Raw genomic sequence first — 20,229 nt, forward strand, 5'->3', positions numbered from 1 at the left:
TTTCCCCTCGATAGCAGATCCGCGCCTCTGTTCAGAATGCCCGGAACATGAGTCGCGCGTAATGACAGAAACACCCGTCTGCTCCACACCAAAAGCTTGTACGCTAGAGCGTGGAGTTTCGACGAGCGCATGCCGCCCTGACGGTTGATATAAGCCACTGCCGTGGTATTGTCGCACCGTACTAGAACGTGATGTCCCTGCAGGCGAGGCAGAAAATGATTTAGAGCTTTCCAGGTGGTCAGGAGCTCTAAATAATTTATGTGCACTGAACGTAGTCTGCTCGGCCACAGACCGTTCACCGTTCTGCCTTCCTGGGTGGCTCCCCAGCCTGTTAAGGACGCATCTGTCGTCACAACTTTGCGCATCGTAACCGTCCCGAGGGGGGTTCCCCGTGCGTAAAAGCCCTTGCTCTCCCAATGACGCAGGGCCGCCGAGCAGACGCGCGTCACCGTAACTGAGCGGCAGAGATCGTGAATCGGGCTGAAATGCAGTGACAAAACCCATTTTGTGAACGCTCTCATTCTCAGTAGACCCAATGGCACAACCTGGATAGATGATGCCATGAGACCCTGCAGCCTGAGGCATGTACGGTATTGTACTCTCGCCCCTTCTCTGAAACGAGACAGACAGTCCATCAGAGAGTGAACGCGCTCTTGAGAGCTCAATTCCAAGCCCAGGAAAATGACATTCTGACTGGGAGTCAGATTGCTCTTTCTCATATTCACATTGAAACCGAGGGATGTGATGTGCGCGAGTACCCGGGTGGTGTCCCGCGACACACTCTCCTTCGATTCGGCTATGATGAGCCAATCGTCTATGTACGTCAGAATTCTCAGCCCTGATAGTCTCAGGGGCGTCAAACCCGCTTCCGCACATAAACAAAACGTTCGGGGACTCAAACTGAGCCCGAACGGCAGAACTGTAAATTCGTAACATGTGCCTTGGTAGGCGAAACGAAGATACTTCCTGTGTGGGGGGTAGATGCTTATGTGAAAGAAAGCGTCTCTCAGATCGACTGATGTGAACCAGTCGTTCTGCTTTATGGCACGGGCGAGAGAGCCTTGTGTCAACATTCTGAAATTGTATTTCCTCAAGTGCTTGTTCAACACTCGCAGATCCAAAATGGGGCGGGGTGGGCCGCATTTCTTTGGAACAAGAAAATACCGGGAATAAAAACCCTGGTTTATCAGATTGGGTGGTACCCTCTGAATCGCTCCCTTGCTTAGGAGAGAGGAGATTTCCTCTTTTAGAATGTGTGCGGCGTTTTCCTCTGTGTGAGAAGAAAGAACACCGTTGAAATGTGGAGGTCTCATTGCAAACTGCAGCCTGTAACCCTTGGTTACGGTACGCAACACCCACTCGGGAGCTGAAATGGCCTGCCAAGCCGCTTCGTGGCTCGCGAGCGCCCCCGCTCGGGCTGGAGCGGAGCTGTGAGCGTCCAGCTGGTTTGTCAATGATGCAATGCCGCCATCCAGTGGGCACACTGGGGGCGGCATGCATGGATTCGGAGGAATTTCCTCTTTCTGCAATGAGATGGGATCTCTCTGCAGAGAGGGGATTTCCCTCCGAAACGAATTTATGTGATTCGTGTTTTTTTGAATTGTGTGTGTTTTGTGCTGGACATGCACTTGGGCCGAAGCCTTTATTGAAACCGTGAGGGGAACAGAGGGCGAGTGGTGCTTTGGTGCCACTACACATGAACGTAACCTCACAGAGTGCCCCCTGAACGTGGGGGGAAAACACACACTTGCACCCGCGAACTGGGCAGTCTCGCGGCGCGGTGAGCCGAGGGCACCCCTGGGTCTTTTCGACGGGGGTCCTGAACAAAGGGGGGAGTCCGACGGGTTTGTGACCCGCGACGGCAGACTCGAAGCCCCCATCGGTAGAACGTCAGGCAGGCCGCTTGCGTTTCGGGTCGGTAGAAGTGGGGTTAGCCTGTCTCCCGGCCGCGGGGGGATTAGACTTTCCCCAGCGCTTGGCCGGCGCTGGGGCTTGCTGCCGTGGTGGAGGGAAGCTGCAGGGTTTTTCCTTGCCCTGAGCAAACTGTCGACCTATGGCAGGTGGGTTAGGCACACGCGCAGGGGGCACCTGGCGTGGGGCAGCCTTCCTGGGAAGGCACAGCTTAAACGCCTCATCTTCTTTCTTCTTATCGTCGCACCGTTGTTGCATCAGTGCGACGGCGGGACCGAAGAGAGCCCGGCCGGGCTCCACCGGCGCGCCTGCGATGCGCCGCTTCTCGCTGTCTGGGAGTCCTGACAGATTGAGCCACAGCGCGCGCTCTCCCACTACGGAAAGCGCCATGGAGCGCCCGCAAGCTTGGACGGCCTGCCGGGCGTTACGGAGAACGAGGTCGTTCACCGTGAGGATTTCCTTCCAGAGGGTATCCGAAGGATTTCCTTTCACCAGCTGCTGTCCTAGTTCCTCGAGAATCTCCGCCTGGTAGGCGGAGAGGAGGGAAGAAACGTTCAGCGCCCTGACAGCCACGGCCGATGATTTATACGTGGCTTGGTGAATGGAAGCAGCAAACCGGTCCATCTTGTTTGGCAGGACCGGCTTAGGCGGGGCGAGTAGCCCACCCTGAGCGGGGTTGAGGTGCCTGGCGATGGACGGCTCGACAGCGGGGGGGGGTCGCCCATACCGTGAGCCGCCATATCCTTAGCCTCGAGTCCCGAGAGACCGTATCTGAAGTCGAGCGGGTCGCTCCAGTACGTTCTCATGTGCTTAGCGCACGCCGGGAGGATGGGGAAGAGTTGTTTCCTCGGGCCGGGAGGGGGTCCCAGCACTTTCCCATCATAAATGTCCCTCTCCTGGTCGGTGACGTTCTGGGGAGTTGGCCACTCAACGTTGAGACGAGCGGCCGCTCGCTCACACACTTCCAGGAGAACGGCTTGTGGTAAAGCCGTGTGGGCCGTGCTAGCCTGGGGAACACCGGAGGGCGGGATGGCCTCCTCGTCCTCGGAGACCCCAAGGATAGCCGCATCATCCTCCTCGCCAGAATCGGCCGGTTCGTGGACGAGAGTGAGGCCGCCCTCGAAGATGTCCTCTTCGGGGAAGGCGGAATTGGGCTGGTCAGCCCAAACAAACTGAGTCGCGCCCCGGGAGGCCCCCGGTAGCGCGTCATCACCGTGTCCTCCGTCCGAGTCCGAAGTTAGGGAGAGCTCGGTGCACTGTGTCACAGCTACCTTGAAACGGCGCTTCAGCAGCTTCCTCGGCAGCCTTAGACAAAGGCTGCAATTCTCAGGATTCTCCAAGGCTTCGCGAGCATGCTTCGGACCCAAGCAAACCACGCACAGCTGGTGAGGGTCCTTCGCAGCAATAAGGGCTCCACACGCGGCCGGGCAGGCCCGTGATAGGGAGTCCCCCGACGAGGCGGCAGGCTTGGACAGCGACATATCCGCAAAAAGCTGGAGAAATCCGTGGCGGGCAGCCGTTATTGGAGGAAAACGGAGATAGAGAGCGCGGGCGGCTCCGAATGCAACGCAGCAACAGATGAAAACACGACTGTCACGTCCGGCGGAGGCTGATCGAGTCGATATGTCCTCCTGCAGACACGCGGTGAGCAGTGTGCAAATTTTCACTGAGCTGAGTAATACAGAGATCGCGAGAAGCGAATGACAACTGAGGTACACGAGCGCGCATTGGGGTTATATGCCTTAGGTAAGGGGGTGTGGCCTTACCGGGCATTGGCTGCGCGCTTCTGTCTGTTAACCAGACTTGGTGCAATTGGATGCTTCTACAGAGGTCAGGTACCGGATGCCCTTCCCATAGGTGGATCTCGAAACGAGATGATGAAAGAGAACAACATAACAAACATTAATGGATTTGATTATTTATGTTAAGTTTAATATTGGTTTGTGTAAATTTAAAACATTACATCCAGTTAGATAACAATACAGAGTATCTGCATGATAATATCAACATTTCAAAAATGGTTATAAAGAAAATCTAAATAACCTTAGATTGGACACCATCATGTCCTCCATTTCTCAGTCCCTCACTGAACAATGCATGCTAACGTTAGCTCTTTATTTCCATTCTGTTAATTGTCTTGACCTTAACTGTAAATTATTCAAGCTATAAATTATAACTTTTAAGTGTCTAAGTCTGATATAGGTCTAAACTTTTATAGAAATGCTGAAATTTAATTTGCTCTGAGAAAAAAAAAAGGTTATTTTCTGTAATACATTTTTGTAATTAGAAGAGATCAGTTGAATAGCATGTGATATTATATATTTAATGTTGCACAAATTATAAATGGATGCTAAAGCGGAAAGGAATGTCTGCATCTTTCATTTGGTTTGCATAGTCTTCATCAAACATCTTGGATTGAGCTGGGGTGAAATGGTTAACCCAGTCACCGACCTCTCCTGTGAAAACAAACATACTTATTCATTAATTTTGAACACAATATGCTTTATTTCATTTCTTATTGCATGAGCCTCCGGATAATTGATTATGATTGCTCAACTGCCATGAGTGGTTTCTAATGACAGCTAAACTATATTTCACTGTTGTATTGTAATGTATTATAGCTATGGCTCTGGTGTGTTTTTAAATGGAAGTTGTTACCTTGATGTTTGCTGATTGTTTAAGACATGCCAATTTGATAAGGATGTATTCTGATTCATTGATTGTTTAATCTTGATCATTAACCCTTTTAACTAATAGGCTTGTTTGAGATGCGCCTTGCCTCGCCTGAAATGTAGTCAAGAGTAGGTGGCTGCAGTGAGGGGAGGAGTGAAAAAAGGGCAGGCAAGCCGGACAGATCTCTCTTCTCGCAGTGGATCTGATCTGACACCTGTGAGATCAAAGACGGATATCGCGGGATTCACGGGATTCACTCTTGTGCACAGTGTTGCTAATAAACTGGATGTAATTTAAGTTCTGTTGCTTTTTTTATATGAAAATAAATTTAATGAACAAGACACCCAAAGAAGCCTACTTGTTATATCATTCCATTCCAAATACATTGGAAAGAGATCAATATGCCTATATCACAGTTGTTTAAACCAATGAGCATTAAGCTGTGTCGTCAGCAAGTCGTTTCCCATCGTGCTTTTGATCAGCGCAGTCAGTGGAGATGATCAACTGCGTGTGATTGCAGAATCCGACCAGTCTGCCTTGCGTCGCAAGAGTTTTTTGACATGTCAGCATGACATCTGAGCAAGTCGGACCTCACTCGGACACATTTATAACCAGGGCTGCGTTCCAGTCATAGACAGTATATAAACTGGACACAGCGACCCCATAGGTTTCAACCATAGACAGTATATAAACTGGACACAGTGACCCCATTGGATTCAACAGAGACAAGTGAAGTCAATTAGAAGCACTCATTTCCTGGGGGTCGAGCGTACTGCGCTGACTCAATCTGAGCTTGACGACGTAGATGTGACGTGAGCAACCCGTCTGTCTTCTAGTAGCTGTGCCAAGAGAAATCTGAATCATTCCCTTCCGAAACTTGCAGAGACGGAGAGTGTGAGTAGGAGGTGTCCATGAGCTAGGAGCAGGAGCAACTTTTGCTAAGTATTCTGATTAATTACTTTGTAATTTTCCTCCACGTCCCCCCGATTGCCCGCGAGCTTCTCCTCCTGTCCATACGGTAATTTCTCTACTGTGCGACAGAGAGTCGCGTGGTTATGACGCAATCGTTTGCCTATTTTTACAAAAACTGCATCTACAGGGCCATAACGTAAGATACAAGGTAATGGAGCCTTTTATACATTTTCGTGTTTCTTTAGAAATAAATAATGGACAAATGGAGTCTTTAAATGCCTCAGATGTAAAGTTATTCGCTGTCAAAGTGACGCCAAAATGAATGGGAGTCAATGGAATGCTAACAGCAGGTGGGGGTCCGCTAATCAATGGCGGCACCCGGGGAAGCTTCAATGTTTTCCAAAACACTGCCCCCCTGGTTCCAGTCCAAAATTGTCAGGCCCTTCACTCGCTAACTTCCTTCCGTCTCGTTCACTCGGATGTACGTTTTTGCGATGAGTGCCCACAGAGGTACCCATGAGTGCCCACTTTGCAATAGGCTGAATTGGAACGTTTGCTCACTATGGGGTTGATTTATTATACATTTTTTTCCCCCTTAATTGTTTAATGCAGCATTCTATACACGGGTTTCTTGTATACAAACAATACCGGATGCGCGCGCATCCAGGAGGCAAAAAAACGCTATCCGTTATGCCGAGTTCTGTAATAAAAGAATAAAAGAACATTGTAATTAACGTAGATTTCGCATTGTTTGTAATTTTTTGTTGACTCAATAATAAACTGCAATTTCAGAGTTGGATCTGTTTGTTTGTGTTTCATATTAATATAACATTATGTAAAAAGTCCAACTGTTTACGAATCAAAATCCGGACATACTGTGATGCATGTATGAATTATCATGTTAGACTAAGTTAGTAATGTAATAGTCAATGTTAGCAGTGCAGCATCTACAGCCCGAATTTGCTTTTATAAGTTATGACTGTCATGACTGCACACATATAACGTTACTTACTGTAAATCAAAGATTTGACGGTGGATTATGTGCTGTCATACTAGAGTTTAACTGCTCAACCAGTTATGAACAGTGAAAAAAAATACGTTTATTTTTTCAAACAGCTATTTAGATTGCAAATTTGACATTTAGTATACCAAGTGTGTAGTATACTACAAGAAAACATTCAAATAAATGCTGTTCTTTTGAATTTTCTATTCATCAAAGAATCCTAAATAAAATATGTCACAAAAATAAGAAGCAGCACAACTGTTTTCAACATAATTATCAGAAATGTTTCTTGAGCATCAAATCATCATATTAGAATAGGCTTGTTCGACTTCATACAGCTCTGCGCAGACCGATCGGCGGCTGACTTGAAGCAGTGCATGCCGGTTAGAAATTTTGTCCGACTTGTGCTGCGTTCCAGTCCACTTTTAGACACGCACTTGCGAACTTCCCTAAGCACTTCCCCTTGGGGGAATCCCTGCCGCCATTTTGAAGTGCGTTCCACTTCATGAAGTGGACGAGGGAAGTTTATATGGACAGACCCTCGTTCCCTCGATTTTGACCGAGGGAGCGAGTCTGCTTCAAATGTACACTTCAGGCACCTATATGTCCCACAATGCAGTACGACTGTGACGTCACCACATATCTCATCTAATCACCACAACTCTATGATATATTAATAATATTTTTAATTTAAAACAACCCAAACACACCTATAAACATTTGGATGCTGCATTAAACAAATTCTTAAAGGGAAAAAAAATGTAAATAATAAATCAACTCTACAGCTGATTCCAAGTGATCAAGGGCTTAGGACGTTCCAGTTCAGCCCATTGCAGTTTCCGCCAGTAGTGAGCACCAGGGGGGCAGGGTTTCATATTATTTTGAAGTTTCCCCGGGCGCCGCCATTGGCTAGCGGACCATCACCTGCTGTTAGCATCCCATTGACTCCCATTCATTTTGGCGTCACTTTGACAGCGAATAACTTTACATCTGAGGCGTTTAAAGACTCCATTTGTCCATTATTTATTTCTAAAGAAACACGAAAATGTATAAAAGGCTCCATTACCTTGTATCTTACGTTATGGCCCCGTAGAAGCAGTTTTTGTAAAAATAGGCTAACGATTGCGTCATAACACGCGACTCTCTGTCGCACAGTAGAGAGATTACCGTATGGACAGGAGGAGAAGCTCGCGGGTAATCGGGGAGACGTGGAGGAAAAATGACAAAGTAATTAATCAGAATACTTAGCAAAAGTTTCTCCTGCTTCTAGCTCATAGACACCTCCTACTCACGATCTCCGTCTCTGCAAGTTTCGGAAGGGAATGATTCAGATTTCTCTTGGTACAGCTACTAGTAGATAGACGGGTTGCTCACGTCACATCTACGTCGTCAAGCTCAGTTTGAGTCTGCGCAGTACGCTCGACCATCAGGAAGTAAGAGCTTCTAATTGACTTCACTTGTCTCCGTTGAATCCAATGGGGTCGCTGTGTCCAGTTTATATACTGTCTATGGTGAGCACTCGCAATGACGTACATCCGAGTGAACGAGACGGAGGGAAGTTTGCGAGTGAAGGGCATGACACTAGGCTTGTTTGAGATGAGCAAAATCTGCGCAGAACCGATCACCGGTGATCAGCGCGAGATGCATGCCGGTTAGAAATGTGTCCGAGTGCGGACCATGTCTATGGTGCGGACCGCCTGGCTCTGATGTCATGCTGACGTATGTCAAAAATCTCTCGCGAGCGCAAGGCGCACGTGTCGGATTTTGCAGTCGAGCGCAGTTGCTCTCCACCGACTGCGCTGATCAAAAGCACGATGGGAAACGACTTGCTGACGACACAGCTTAATGCTCATTGGTTTAAACAACTGTGATGTATTGTTCTCTTTTAAAATGTTTGATTTTAAAACTCTAATATCAGGTTTTATGTGTATATGTTATGTGTGAATATTCCCAAACTATCTGACAGTGCGATCTCTTTGGGTTATGCAATTAAATTTTTATAAAAAAAGAAAATAAATAAAAACACATATGTCTGTATTAAAGAAAAAAAAATATTGATAAACATGTATTTGGAATGGAATTAAATAACAAGTACTTTGGGTGTCTTGTTCATTTTATTTATTTTCATATAAAAGCAACAGAACTTGAATTACATCCAGTTTATTAGCAACACTGCACGAGCGTGAATCCCGCGATATCCATCTTTGATCTCGCAATGGTCAGATCCACTACGAGAAGAGAGATCTGTCCGGCTTGCCTGCGCTTTTTTCACTCCTCCCCTTACTGCAGCCGCCTACTCTCGCATACATTTCAGGCGAGGCAAGGCGCATCTCAAACAAGCCTAGAGAGTTGCGACACTCTCTGATGTCGCCGCTATGGCTGTCACGTGGTTCATGTAAGCCCCAATAGTTCCAAAACGTACGCTGGCTGTCATGTTCTTCTATGGGACAGACAGCAGCGATTGCATTATTGAACGGTAAATATAAAATAAAAACACACACCCAAGTACTTTTTCAGCTGTTATTGCATTTTGTTAATGTCAGTTTTGCATTTGGAGATAAGTTTTAAGCTATATTTTTGGAGGGAAAAGCTTAGTGTTCATGTTCGCATGGGTAGTAGCACTGGCTTTAGCGGCTCTAACTTAACTTTTCCATATCATTCATCTGATGATGGACGTCTCATGATATTTATTTTAGCACAACTGGGCTGTATTAGGCTATTGATTCCCGTGATTTTGCTTATAAATTTTGATTCAGCCATTAGCCTACCTTCGTGATCACGCAAAGAGGTCTGCCGTGGCGGTCCGTTCAGAATTCGCTTAGAAGCTAGCTCACTTCTGAGTTCTGATGAAAGTGGCCACCCCCAGGACCACAACGTGAAACATGATCATGTTAAGACTCAGAATATTATTTTAAGATTAAGGCCATACACATTATCAAAACTATAACAGATTAAAAACGAATTTAAGCATGGCTGATACAAATGAAGGTTTTCAAATAAAATATTTTTTATTAAACAATGACAGACAACAAAAATGTGTGCTTGTGTGTGTGAACAAGAAAAACAAAAACCAGGGGCAGGTGATCCATGAAACAGACAGGACTGGTGATGGCCATAACAATCCTAAAGGTCCAGCATTGTTCTCACAAGCCGCTTCACTCAAGACAATAATAACATAATGAAAAGTTAGTATATCCCAAAAAATTAAATTAAATAAAAGTTGCCATAAAGGTGGTAGCGATTCATTACCGAACTCTTAGCTGACGAAGTCGCGCTAGCTAACTAACGTTAGCTAGCAGGCAGTGCTTGAAAATTGGTTGAAACAACCAATATAAAATATAAATAATTACGCTGTGCATGTACAAATGAAGACCAGTATAACCATCGCAAAGGGCCTCTGATACAATATAGACAGTTGACAATTCAAAAGAGGTCGATATTTCGGCAACTTAACTCTGGAACAACTCGACGCGCAGCAATGTAAGTGAATGGTGTCCAACGCCCAAATGACAGTGTTTGGAACTATTCCGATCTTCATATCCCGGAAGTAGGCGGTTAAAAGCGCCGCCATTATTTACAACGGAGGTCTATGGGAGTGTCGCAACTCTCTCTCTATGGCTCTGGCACATCTCAAACAAGCCTATTTGTGAAGGATCATGTGACACTGAAGACTGGAGTAATGATGCTGAAAATTCAGCTTTGATAAATTACACGTTTTCTTTTTGAATGCATTTTAAAATGTATGTTCCAATAATATTTCATAATATTCCTGTTTTACAGAATTTTTGAGCACAAGAGACTGCTTTCAAAAACATAAAAATCTTACCAACCCCAAACTTTTGAACAGTAGTGTATACATGGATTTCGAATAAAATAATTATATATATCAGGCCATACAATTGCTGGCCACTTGTCATCCACAATCCAAAGATCGTCATGTATTGCGTAGGGATCCGGCAAGATCTCACCATTGCTGAGAGTAATATTATCGCCACGTACATGTGTGAAGTCATGAAATGTTGCAGGTCGTAAAGTAACGTAAACAAGGTTAACTTATATAAAAGCAAATTCGGGCTCTATAGATGCTGCACTGCTAACATTGGCTGTTACATTACTAACTTAGTCTAACATGATAATTAGCATTTTGATTGAGCGACAACACCACCACCACTATGCTACTAGCCTACCCTAAACCCTTTAACGTTACTCTGGTACGAAGGCCGCGGGTCTTTTCTGCCTCCTGGTTGCGTGCGCATGCAGTGATGACGTCGCAGAGAAATCCATGTATATGTATAGGTGTGTTTGAGTTTACATTTACATTAAATATATATATATATATATATATATATATCAGAGTTGTTTGTGGTGGGGTAAATTAAACGCAATATGCGTTGACATCACAATCGTGTTGCATTGTGGTATATGGAGCTGCCTGAAGAAGTGTACATATGAAGTAGACTTGCTCCCTCTGTCAAAATCGAGGGAGCAAGGATATATGGAAGTCCATATAAACTTCCCTCGTCCACTTCACAAAGTGGAACGCACTTCAAAATGGCGGCAAGGATTCCCTCAAGGGGACGTGATTAGGGAATTTTGCAAGTGCGTGTCTAAAAGTGGACCAGGCATGCATCTCGCGGTGATCACCGGTGATCGGTTCTGCGCAGATTTTGCTCATCTCAAACAAGCCTAATTCCTTTCAATGGAATATGACATTGTGGGTGGAGCTTGTTAGCTGTTGTGAATTTCCTTTTGCTTCCCTAATACTGAATGATTAAATAAGCTTAAAGGAGTAGTTCACTTTAAAATGAAAATTATCCCATGATTTACTCACCCTCGAGCCATCCTAGGTGTATATGACTTTCTTCTTTCAGACGAATACAATCAGAGTTATATTAAAAAAATATCCTGGCTCTTCCAAGTATTATAATGGCAGTGGATTGCAACCAACAGATTGAAGCTCAAAAACGTGCATCCATCCATCATAAACGAACTCCACGCGGCTCCTGGGGGTTAATAAAGGCCTTCTGAAGCAAAACGATGAGTTTTTGTAAGAAAAATATTAATATTTAAAACTTTCCAAAGTAAAACAACTAGCTTCCGGATTATACGGATTCCACTTAAGTGTAAAGCGCAACTTATGCAGTAATGCAACGTACTGCTGATATTTACGCTACGCCATGACGCACTACGCTTCTAACGTCATATATTTCGTAAATTGCACATTAGGGGCAAGTAGACTGTGTATGTTCGTTTGTCCGGAAGCTAGAATTTTACTTTGTGACCTGTTAAATATGAATATTTTTTCTTACACAAACTCATCGTTTTGCTTCAGAAGGCCTGTATTAACCCACAGGAGCCGTTTGGAGTTCATTTACGATGGATGGATGCACATTTTTGAGCTTCAATCTGTTATAATCCACTGCCATTATAATACTTGGAAGAGCCAGGATATTTTTTAATATAACTCCGATTGTATTCATCTGAAAGAAGAAAGTCATAAACACCTAGGATGGCTTGAGGGTGAGTAAATCATTGGATAATTTTCATTTTAAAGTGAACTACTCCTTTAATATGGAGATGTTTTTAAAATGTTCATGTCTTGTCTGTTATATACCCCGAGGAAGGCTCTCAAGCCGAAACACATCAGTATTTTTTTTTTATGAATAATCTAAGTTCTCTTCACCACAAGTGTAGCTGGATTTCTCTTTGCTTCTATACTGTTGTCCACAACAAACTACAAAGAACATTAAACACAGGAAGATGTGTTAACTTTTTAGCTAAATATGTAAGCTAACATAGTGTTGTGGGAAAAAATTAATCTTTTCTTTTTATTTATTTTCAATGATTTAACAAATGAATGCCATACATTCATTTGTCTGTATTCTGAGTTTCTTTTATGATGTTAGTACAGCTGCAGGGTGTGTGTTTGTGACCCAGAGGTGAGAAGATTAGGGGGTTAGGGGAGCCACAGGGGTTCCTCTGTGTCTTTTGTTTAGTGGGGGCTGTAAGAGATAGCTTTTGAAAGAGATAACACTATAAAAATGCGGGCCAACCTCTGCTCTGGGTCTCACTCCGCCTGCAGCTGGTCTGTGGATGGACTGGGAACATTTCTTGCAAGAAATAAATATCTTTTAAGGACAATTTGATCTTGATGTCTCTTATGCCTGATGCTGTTTTGTTAGTTATTTGTTTTTGCCTCAACAAGTTGGTGTCAGAACGTGGGATCCATGAGGTTTCTTCTGGCCCTGAGAAAGCGGATTGACGGACTGATCACCCTAAAGCACAAAAGGCTTTAGTCTTACCTCGCCGAATTGAGAGAGAAGAGCCAAAACTGCTATCAGGGCCAGGAGGAACCCACTGGATTCAGAAAGAACTCGGAGGCAGTAAAAGCATCTCGGGTAAGAGACAGTTAAATTATTTTATTTTGTGTGGTGTAATCTGATATGAGTGAACGTGAACCATTTTGGCTGAGTTTTGCTTTGGTACGAGCGAGAGGTGATTCAGATAATCACAATTGTTTGGGGAAGAAATTGAAGAAGCTTCGGATCGGTTTCTACCACACTTAGCTCGTTGGTGGACGGAAGTGCCACAGGTGGACGGAAATGCCACAGGTGATTCAGATAATCACAATTGCTGATTAGTTAGTTTTACTCAAAATCTCTGTAACCTCTGTAACAAGTGGACGGAAGAGCCACATCAAATCAGAATTAATAGAGCGCTAGAAAGTGCTTAGGCCTATGGGAAGATTTTGAGTAAAACGTAATTACAGAAACCCGACCGATTTTGGGTGACGAAAAAAGATCGGATCTGTCGAAGACGTTTGACAGATATTGTAAGACACGTGTCGAAGTTGTGAAATCCAGAAGGGAGATTCAACCAAAATGGGGTCATCTAACAGTAAAATAGACAATTTTTACACACCTATTTTAAGAAACTGCTTGCAAATCTTTTTGTGTGTCCTATGAAACTTTGAGCAAAGCTATGACTGATGATTTGAGCAGTGTTGTAAATGATGAGCGTATGAGATTGTGCAAAAGTACAGGGCTTTTCTGAAGTGCCAATTTATCCGTTACTAGTCAAAGAGTTGTTGTAGTTTGTTCATGAGTATAAAAATGTGAACAAACAGTGAATTGTTGGATGGAAAAGAAGCAGATAAAAGAGAACAGAGTCGATAGGAGAAGGAACTGACATGTAGGGAAGAGAGAATGTTTTTCCTGATGGAAAATACAAACAGTGAATTGTTGGATTGAACAGATAGGAGAAGGAACTGGCATGTAGGGGAAGATAAAATTCATATTTATGAACGCCTGATTAAGTAAATGGTATGAAAGGTGAGTTTTAGATAAAAATAAGGCATTGAGTATGATTAACAGGGATTAACATGATATAAAGATAAGGAATGTTTCATTAAGCAGAACGGGAAAAATGCTATATTTTAGAGATAAAATAATTATTGAAATTATGTTTATTTTGACAACCATTGTCTTTTTGAACCTAAAGGGTCCAGCTATGCTGGGAGTATAGCAACAGTGCTAGCTTATTAAGCCGGCTTCCGGATGTTAATATATACCTGATTTGTAATCAGTGTTGTTGATAACACAATTAGATAGATGTAAAGACAGCTATGTCCAAAGATTTTGGAAATCAATAATGTACAAAGTCAGATATTTTGTTGAAATTAAGTCATTGAAAGACAAGGACATTGTCTGTTTTATAAAGGAAATTATGGGTTGGAGATAATTTCCCTAAACAACGTGTGACTAAAGTTAATCAGAAACTTTGTGAAACCTGCTTAGAATATTTAGATTTTCCATGTCGCTTATGAAAATTAATGTTCTGCCAATAATAATGATGTGAATGTGCTTTATTGTATTAATGTTATGAAAACAAGAGTATTGAAGAATAGATTGCCATATTTTTGTAACAAGAGTTGAAGGTGCAAGCGGTTAGGATAGCTGTCTGTGTAATTTAGAGACTGAGAACAAGATTTGAGGAATCTTGTGATTTCTGTGAAACAGTAGAGATAAGTGGGACTGAATAATGATAATATTAAGTTGAATCTGCATACTAACCATTTGAATAAGCTATCAAACCAGTGTTAATGAAATTAATGACATGCTAAATTTCTTTATACTGTATGAAGAGTAACTGAATAGTCCTGATACAAAAGAGAGCAAATGCTGTAAGCAGCTCTGCTCTGAAGCTCTCAGTTTAAAGAGATTTGCAGATTATGTTTTTTGTAAAAGTTTGATTCTGATTGGAAAGATAAACAGTAACTTGACTGGCTCCAAACAAAGAAAGTGCCAAAATAACACAAATTTAAAGAAAAGTCTGTGTTAATATGGGTTAGAAAGTAGATCAGTGTTAATATGATGAAGATTATGATTCGGCTATTGTAATTGAATTTGCAGCTGGGACAGTGGGGAAAAATGCAGAGAACTTATCAGTGGCTCTGTTTGCATTTCCTGAATAAGAACACTCTGCTTCAGGGGTGTGAAGTAGGGTGGAGATGTTAGAAAGATCACAGTGATTGTAGGTAGAATAACAGAGAGTGTTTTACTGCGGTCAGCGAGGTCATTCAGTGACTATAAAATGCCCACTGTATGACTGTAAAAGTAAATGAGGGAACTTTTGAAAGTTGTTAAGAAGATTGAAAGATATTAAGTGTAAGGAATTCCTTTTGAAAGGAAAAGAACTATAAAAAGTACCGGTTGACGTAAAATTACAGATGAGCTAAATGAGTTGCAAAATATTTTAAAAGTACCGGTCACTAAAAGGATGATTGTGTTTTGAATGAAACGCTTTGATAAGGTTTTATATGATATAGAGAGACAAATCTAACGAATGATTTATAGTGATAATCATAAAATGTATGACAAGCAGAGAGCGCAGCCTCAAAAGTTAGTTTGAATCATAGAAGCAGATTGATAAACTCCTAGAGAAAACATTGAAGTCAGGTATTAAATTATGGCAATTGAAAACCTGACAACTAAAATTGAAATGAAATTTTAAACGTTATTAAGAACTAGAATAATTCTTATTATTTCTTTAAGATAAAATAAGCAGAAGCAGTGTTATAGGATTAACAGTTGCAAAATGTAAAATGTGTAAGAAGGCATTTGATTAAACAAAAGCTTGTTGTTGACTATGAAAAGAGCTAACAGCTGATGTTTTGGGTTCAAAAGATAAGATTGTGAATTGGCCAAAACAGGTTTGCTTATCTGAATTTGGTATGTGCTGTAACTGAAACTGCCACAGTTTCAGTGCAACAGAGACTCATTCTGAGTGGAAATTTGTAATGTCTAAATTACAATACATGTAATTTATGGAAAAGATGCCTTAAGATGAGCTAGAGTAGATAAAAGATGGTAGATAAAGTCTGAAGTTAAAAGTTTATGAGAATGCAGTGTATCAGTCCTGAGTGCCTCAAGAGTCTCTCTCTCATTCAATGTCAGCTGAAAGCTGTTGTCTGAGCCTGTGTAAAGCACAGTGTTTCAGTTGAAAATCATAGACACAGAGATGTTAAAGGAAATCATTGCCATTCAAAGAGCAATTTGTACTTAAAACGTTTTAAAAGTAAAACTGAAAGACTTTAAAGAAGTCTTTAAAATAATACTGTTTTGAACTTGTTTATTTATTTTAGGACCAGTGACTTTGTCTCATTTTAGCCTCCACCATAAAACAGGGCTGATGGCTCCGGCTACAGAAGTAACAGTACACTGAATGTACGATTATGATCTAAATTCACTGACTATAATCTAAGCAGCTAGGTTGCTGCCTTTAAAAATGATTAATGAATTTAAGTGATTAAATACTGTTGTTATTAATCTGTCTCCCTATGTTTAACACTAGTAGGCAGTCCGAATGGCTCTGATGACTCTTGAATGTGCCTTTTCCTAAGCTCCAGAAAACAACAGATTATGTTGAAGAAAACGGTCACAGATTCTGTAATGGGGAAAAGCGGTTACCAGTGTGTACGAGTGATTACTTCAAAGACGGGTAAGATCTTTTAGGCCAAAAGGACAACCTAAGACAGAAGAATCACGCAAAAACACTGGGCATTTCCTGATGGAGGTGTTTTTTATGTGAGATGGATATGAGAGTGGCGCTGATTGACTGAGTGGCGACCAGCATCAGCAGATCATTGAGAGGCGAGATGAGCTGTAAGAAGTTCAGTCTGCCCCAGAAAATGTGAGCCCCTATACCACTCACAAGAAACCGCGTTGATTGTATGGCTTGTCTTCCATTGTGACATGTGTCTGCATACATGCCAGGGAGACAACACCCTGAAGAAAAGAACATTATTGCTTAAGAGCTAATGGAAATGGGCTTTCAAGAGCCAACTGAGACCGAGGGGTGATTGTCATTATTTGTTGTGGAGACCGTAACAAAACGTATTAATTTATATAAGGAACATGATGTTGGTCGCCTTATGGGCAAGGAAAAATGTTTGATATTGAACTAGTTTTAACTTCTGAAGGTCGTTAGACATGGTGGTGGCTAAAGATGAGAACAGCTTGTGATGAGTCAAGAGAAATTTCTGAAAAACGAAGGTTAGGTGAATTGAGTATTTAAACTAAAGATAACCTTAGAAAAGATCTAATGAATCTAATGTATCTAATGTATTTTAGATCGTTGTAATGGTTCTAATTTGAGTCAAACATCTGTATTTTGACATTTGTGAACTATTAAGGGTTGACTATGATTATTTTAGTTACAGTCCTAGGAGGCTGTTGAAAAGATTATTTGCTTATAATGAGAGAGAAAGAGACTGCTTGAGTGGAGGAAGAGGATGGTACTCTGTCTGTCTTTCTGTTATCAGTCAGCCAAAGAAAGCTGGAGCAAAATAAGATAATGAACCAAAACAATCCAGCTGACTTTTCTAAAATCAAATGAATAATGAACAGACATGCTTTGAAACTGGTTAAGAGGCCATAATTAAAAACAAGTTGATAAGAAGATGAAATTGTGGCTTTAAGTAATATTTTTGTTTAAGAGGCAAAGAAAGATGTCTAAAGGAAATTTGGCTGAAGGACAACGTTTGGGTTAGCAAACTTTATCCAAACAAATGTTACCAAATAAATATGAACAAATATTGCAGTTTTCCTGTAGCTCAAACATTAGAGTTTGACACCTGTAACGCCAAGGTCATGGGTTTGATTTCCGAGGGAAAGCAAGAACTGATAAGAATGTAAATGTGTACCTTGAAATGGAAGTCACTATGGATAAAAGCGTCTGATAAAAGTAAGAGAATTTTATTATGTTAAATTTATGCACGAGATGGGTGTCGTGCATCAAGAGGAGGATGAATATGCTTGTGGCGGGAACAAGAGAACGCACAGTAAAACAAGTGGTCAGATGAGTCTTTGAACTTTTCAGTATGGATAATTTGTATTCAGGCCACAAACAAAGACATTTCGGCCTCACAGGTGGGAAAACAGTAAACCCATTGTCTTCACAGCAGGCTGAGAGGTTATCTAGCTTTGACCTCATCGGTATGTGAGGACAGTAAAAGTCCAGGAGGAACCCACTGGTGGTCAGATAAGAGCCTTTCAACTCTTCAGGGGGTCAGAAGGACCATTTGCATTCAGAATGATACCAGGAGGGGTTAGAAGAACTTTATTTGTCTTAACCAGCTAGATCTGGTTTACTAAGGGGTTCACATTTGCTGAAAGCCATCGCACAGGTGGGAAGATAAATGTTGGGAGGACATTGGGTTTAATTGTGTGCATTGTTTGTATTTTAAGTGGGCTAATAACAAGAATTGTTTCGACAGGAAACGCCGGAGCAGATGTGGCAGCACAGCAGACAAAAGAAAACTATGTGACAATAACCTCAACATTTGTTTTTCTTTACAGAAGATGCAGACTTTTGCGCATGGCATGAGCAAAGTGAAGAAACAGTGCCTAACCCTGTGCAATGCCTAACTTAAAATTTTCATTTTGCAGGATGTCAGGATGGATTGAACCAAACAGAACTGATTCTGTATTTTTTTTTGTTAACATGAGCAACGTGGGTTGAATGTTTTTTTTAGGGGACAAGGACCCTGAGTGCTATTCAGTGAGCAAAATTATCTGGTGACAATAATGTTTCAGGCTGTTGAATCCACAGGTCACACCAAAGGGACGACAAGACAAGCGGTCACTAACAAAATCACTTAAGGTCTGCTTTCACAGGTGACAGCAGACAGTAAACGACTCATTCCAGTGGGGGTGCGATCATGATCTAAGGGAAAACCTTGTAAGGATTTGAAAATCAACCAACCAACATCAGCAACCCCACACGCCAACACGAAGAATAAAGCGAGAGATCAAGGATATGTGCTAGAAACATTCCTCTCTTGCCCACGCTGGAAAGACCATTTCAACGATGCGCAAAGTGTCAAAATGGTGAAGATGGAACATCCATGGGGCAACGAGATGATCAACACATCTGGAGAAAGATGTGGACCAACTGATGGTTTAAGTTTAGCAGAAGAATATGTTTCGTGATGACTTTGATGATTGTATTTGATTGAATCAAACTAGGTATTGATTTGTTTGGTGCAAATGTAGAAAATCTATTAACTGATGTGTAATAAGCTATGAAAGACAGTCCATAATGGAAGTATTAGAGTTAATATTGAACAACTACATTGGTTAGAAGGATGCAGGGTTTGAAATGAGGGATTTTTATTCTACTTTTAATCTTTGAATTTTATCGGTAAACATTTTTATTCAAATCAACCAGGGGTGTTAAATTGATATGGTTTTCCTACTATGACAATCTATACTATTTCTTGTTTATACTGGAGTGACTGAGGGTCCGATTTATCGGGAAATATGGTAACAGTGCTTATCCATTTAGCCCGGCTTCAGATAAAATGTTTACTTGCTTGCTCCAAAGTTTTTATTTTTATTTTATTTTTCTTATTTCTTTCAAGGTTCAAGTAGAGTGATCAGGTATATGAAAATCAGACATGAAGGGTATAACTGTGATGTAAGAAACTCGAATTAATTCTAGTCTTATGTAAAGACTTGAATTGATTCTATTCTGAAGATTTAATAGCGTAATGGGTTTAATTAAAATTAGAAAACAAGGCTGAATTTTTATATATAGTTTATCAGAGAATGATAAAGAGGAGGAATTGTTGTGGGAAAAAATTAATCTTTTCTTTTTATTTATTTTCAATGATTTAACAAATGAATGCCATACATTCATTTGTCTGTATTCTGAGTTTCTTTTATGATGTTAGTACAGCTGCAGGGTGTGTGTGTGTGACCCAGAGGTGAGAAGATTAGGGGGTTAGGGGAGCCACAGGGGTTCCTCTGTGTCTTTTGTTTAGTGGGGGCTGTAAGAGATAGCTTTTGAAAGAGATAACACTATAAAAATGCGGGCCAACCTCTGCTCTGGGTCTCACTCCGCCTGCAGCTGGTCTGTGGATGGACTGGGAACATTTCTTGCAAGAAATAAATATCTTTTAAGGACAATTTGATCTTGATGTCTCTTATGCCTGATGCTGTTTTGTTAGTTACTTGTTTTTGCCTCAACAATAGAAAACAATTTGGATTGCAACAGTAAATTAAAACTGTAAAATTGTTAAAATGTTTATCTTGCTGTATGCTAATTGTTCTTTATGCTGCAATGGACTACTTGTCTAGCTAATCTACAAGAAAAATCATTTTACATCAAATCAATATGTCATATCCCTGTATTTGCTAAACAGCCATATGAGCAGGATACCCATATGT

The 20,229-nt window shown here is 41.7% G+C and overlaps 1 protein-coding gene and 1 long non-coding RNA gene across 2 annotated transcripts in view; one reads left to right on the forward strand and one right to left on the reverse strand.

The window, feature by feature from the left end:
• Positions 1-3,817: 3,817 nt before the first annotated feature.
• Positions 3,818-20,229, reverse strand: part of sult1st6 (sulfotransferase family 1, cytosolic sulfotransferase 6) — a 52,651-nt gene continuing 36,239 nt past the window's right edge. Inside the window, exon 7 of the mRNA XM_082152863.1 lies at positions 3,818-4,367. Within this exon, the coding sequence (XP_082008989.1) occupies positions 4,249-4,367 (119 nt within the window). The 3' untranslated portion in view covers positions 3,818-4,248. The remainder of the gene's footprint in view (positions 4,368-20,229) is intronic.
• LOC309485886 lies at positions 17,844-19,560 on the forward strand. The gene is made up of 2 exons (XR_014201305.1): positions 17,844-17,950; positions 18,004-19,560. It is a non-coding gene; the product is annotated as an uncharacterized lncRNA (long non-coding RNA).

Source organism: Leuciscus leuciscus (genome assembly GCF_965113295.1).
Source record: "Leuciscus leuciscus genome assembly, chromosome: 21".
In the NCBI taxonomy this organism is placed as follows: domain Eukaryota; kingdom Metazoa; phylum Chordata; class Actinopteri; order Cypriniformes; family Leuciscidae; genus Leuciscus; species Leuciscus leuciscus.